The sequence below is a fragment of the Photinus pyralis genome, unplaced genomic scaffold, assembly GCF_008802855.1.
Source record: "Photinus pyralis isolate 1611_PpyrPB1 unplaced genomic scaffold, Ppyr1.3 Ppyr1.4_LG2, whole genome shotgun sequence".
Classification (NCBI taxonomy): Eukaryota; Metazoa; Arthropoda; class Insecta; order Coleoptera; family Lampyridae; genus Photinus; species Photinus pyralis.
Genome location: NW_022170403.1, coordinates 24,157,016 through 24,159,813, shown reverse-complemented (window position 1 = coordinate 24,159,813; position 2,798 = coordinate 24,157,016). Strand labels below are relative to the sequence as shown.

The 2,798-nt window shown below is 33.7% G+C and overlaps 1 protein-coding gene across 2 annotated transcripts; it reads left to right on the top strand.

Annotated features, from left to right (window-relative positions):
* Positions 1 to 451: 451 nt before the first annotated feature.
* Positions 452 to 2,442, top strand: LOC116164319. 2 transcript variants are annotated; one of them, XM_031478482.1, is made up of 7 exons: positions 452 to 652; positions 705 to 848; positions 895 to 1,050; positions 1,096 to 1,455; positions 1,505 to 1,807; positions 1,854 to 1,974; positions 2,020 to 2,442. In XM_031478482.1, the coding sequence occupies exons 1-7, from the start codon at positions 518 to 520 to the stop codon at positions 2,418 to 2,420; spliced, it is 1,620 nt and encodes a 539-aa protein (XP_031334342.1). In that variant the 5' UTR covers positions 452 to 517; the 3' UTR covers positions 2,421 to 2,442. The 2 variants fall into 2 exon arrangements, with proteins under 2 accessions (XP_031334342.1, XP_031334343.1); XM_031478483.1 differs by lacking the exons at positions 1,854 to 1,974; positions 2,020 to 2,442 and having other exon boundaries at positions 1,505 to 1,545; positions 1,593 to 1,732.
* The last annotated feature ends 356 nt before the right edge of the window (positions 2,443 to 2,798 follow it).

The following is a 2,798-nucleotide window of genomic DNA, read 5'->3' as shown; positions in this document are numbered from 1 at the left end:
TTTTTCGTTGTGGTTTCTTTCTTATAAGTACTATGATAAGAGTATAAACACCAGGATAAGCTCTTTGGGCTCGATATCTTGTCCATGAAACAAAAGTAACGGGCGATCAAAAATGAGTAGCGTTCGAGTTAAGTACGATTTCCCATGTAAACAAAAATTCCAAAGGTACCTAACTTGACAGAAACGCATGTTTGATTGCATAGTATTGTGTGTTGCCTATTTAAATTCCAATTAGGGTCATCTACTTTCAAATCATTAAAATGTCCTGAAAATCCGAATATTGTTGATCAAAACATTGTATATTTATATATACAATGATCAAAATATGATTTTTAATCAAAGATGTATGGTTTTGAAAAGATTTTTTTGAATCTTTAGTAGTAGGTGTTTTGTACGATAATAGTGCTTACTAAGTGTGTCATGTGAACTATTCATAGTACTCTGTGAACTATTCAAAGAATAAATTTTCAGTTTTTAGATGTTTGTTTATCATTGGTTATAAACCCGTTATTTAAGCATGAAACCTTCAACTAATAAAATAGGAAACAATTCAAAATCAAAGAAAAGTTCTAAAGATCGTGAAAAACGAAAATCACAATCTACAGTGGAGACACCAAATCAAACCAATTCAGAAAAAGGATCACCTAACAAAGTAATTTATTCAAGAAATAATAAAGGGTATAGTCAGCTGTTGTTTTTTATAGGACAATGGTTTTCGTAAATATTCTGGATATGGTGTAGAAGAACTAACTATAATAGCCGAACAATCGATCAATGAACATCTCACCGAGGAAGTCTGCACTGCTTTCACTGAAGACATCAATTACAGACTGAGGCACATAATTTATGTAGGTTAGACTTCTACGGAAAGGTATCAAACGAATACGTTTTTAGGAGGCCTTAGTACAAGCGAGACTGTCTGGGCAAAATTACATTTCTGGAAATGATATTGATGATATTTTCGACTGCCTCCAAATTCCAAAGGTCTACGGAGCGGAAACAGAACCTGTTTGGATTCCGTTTGGTGACCAAAACCTCTACTACTTGGATGTCAGTTACTGACTAGTGAATCAACATTAACTTTTAGTGTTTTAGGATGCTAAAGTCAATCTAGTTGATGTGGCGGAAGAGTCATTATCATTTGTCCAACCAGAAGAATCAATTTTAACAAGAAAGTGGTTACCTGAATCGAAGGAAATTTCACCGAATTTAAAACAATATTTTATTGTTATGTGTGAGGCGATTGTATCAAAAGACGAAAAACTATATGAAACTGCACTAGATAATATCAAGACTAATAATAATATTGGACCTATCATAGAGTGGTTTTATCATTTTGGATATTTACTACTTAGCAAAGATATAACTTACGATTCTCTTACAATGAGAGCGTTAAATTTGATTAGCAAACTTGAACTGAATCCTATTTCGTCTCTGATTGTTTCTGAAAAGCAAGTAGGTACTAATGAAGGTGTGTTTCTCATAAATTCAGTATTTATTTTAGATTATGCTTCTCACAAGACTGTTGTTACAACGGCTCTTAAGGTTTGTTTCAAATTCCGAGCTAATCAGACCGATATGCCAACTTTTAGCGCTTTTATGCAAACGTGTCACTCCTAGAGTGATTATATTGAAAAAAATGGTTTGTAAATTTTCGGACGTAAGAGATGAGTTTGCTTTGCCTGTAATATGTGCAGTTAACCATCTTGGCTTGGATGCAATCTATTCCATTATATTGCCTCACTTAAATTTTTTAATGGGCATGATAGAGGAACAATCGGAACCCGACTTTACTTTAGAATTATTGGTAAGTGTCCATTTGGTATCACTAGTTTACCAACTTTCCCTTACAGAGAAGTTACAACATATTGTGTATTGAGCAGCAGAATAGTCGAGAACTATGCGACACATTTTATAATACACTGGGGGAAGCGATAATTCCCATTTGGAAATATCCTAGGATACAAATGAATGGTACGTGTATGACTTGGCCGGTAGATATTCAAAGTATTAGTATAGATGATCCTGAAATTGAGTATTGGCAATACGCAAAAGGTCAGCTGAGGAGAAGTAGAAGAAGGATAGCTGTTCCAGAAAAACCACAACATCAGAAGCTTCACATTGAGGAAGTGTTCCCAGAATGTGAAGTCGAAATCAAGAAAGAAATATTCGAATTTGAGTTTGAAAACAGTCCACCTATAGAAGAAAATGATGTTAAGCCTATAATACAATTTAAGTTTCACACCTTTGCACCAGCAGTTGGAAGATTACGGTTTTTAAAACTATCAACTTTTTCTCCCTCTCAAATAAAACAGACACATGTCACGGTTGGAAAAAGCAGTTTAATAACACCTGTTTTAAAAATTTCTAATAAACATCGACATTGTGTTTTTCATACTATGATGTATCATAACTTATAGTAACATAAAAACCTTCAATTCATTTTTTATTTTGTTACTGGCAATTGGTTCTACGAGCCCTGTCTCAGTGAAATGGGCCCATCCAATAGAAATGTAGATTTTAATCAATTTTGTCATTTTAAAGGAAAATGGAATATTATAGCCATTAATGTAGGTATGTTCATCTTTAAAGCACACTGCTCATTTTAAATCAGAGCAACCGAATTGAGTGAGATATTCTTGGGCAGAGTCCTTTGAAATATAAAACACTGTTACTCAAGATTTTTGATAACGCCGAAGTTTATTTTATTTGAATTCATCTGTTATTACTGTTCTATCATGAGTGCAAAATGTCCCTCAAGGCTGGCATAGGTCGCAAACATGGTAACAAAATATGCA

What these genes read in the sequence shown, in the direction of transcription:
- LOC116164319 (XM_031478482.1), top strand. Translation starts at nt 518, where the DNA reads ATGAAACCTTCAACTAATAAAATAGGAAACAATTCAAAATCAAAGAAA. An exon ending in GACTGAGGCACATAATTTAT is followed by an intron (nt 849 to 894) that starts GTAGGTTAGACT and finishes ATACGTTTTTAG; the next exon opens with GAGGCCTTAGTACAAGCGAG. An exon ending in TCCTAGGATACAAATGAATG is followed by an intron (nt 1,975 to 2,019) that starts GTACGTGTATGA and finishes GTATTAGTATAG; the next exon opens with ATGATCCTGAAATTGAGTAT.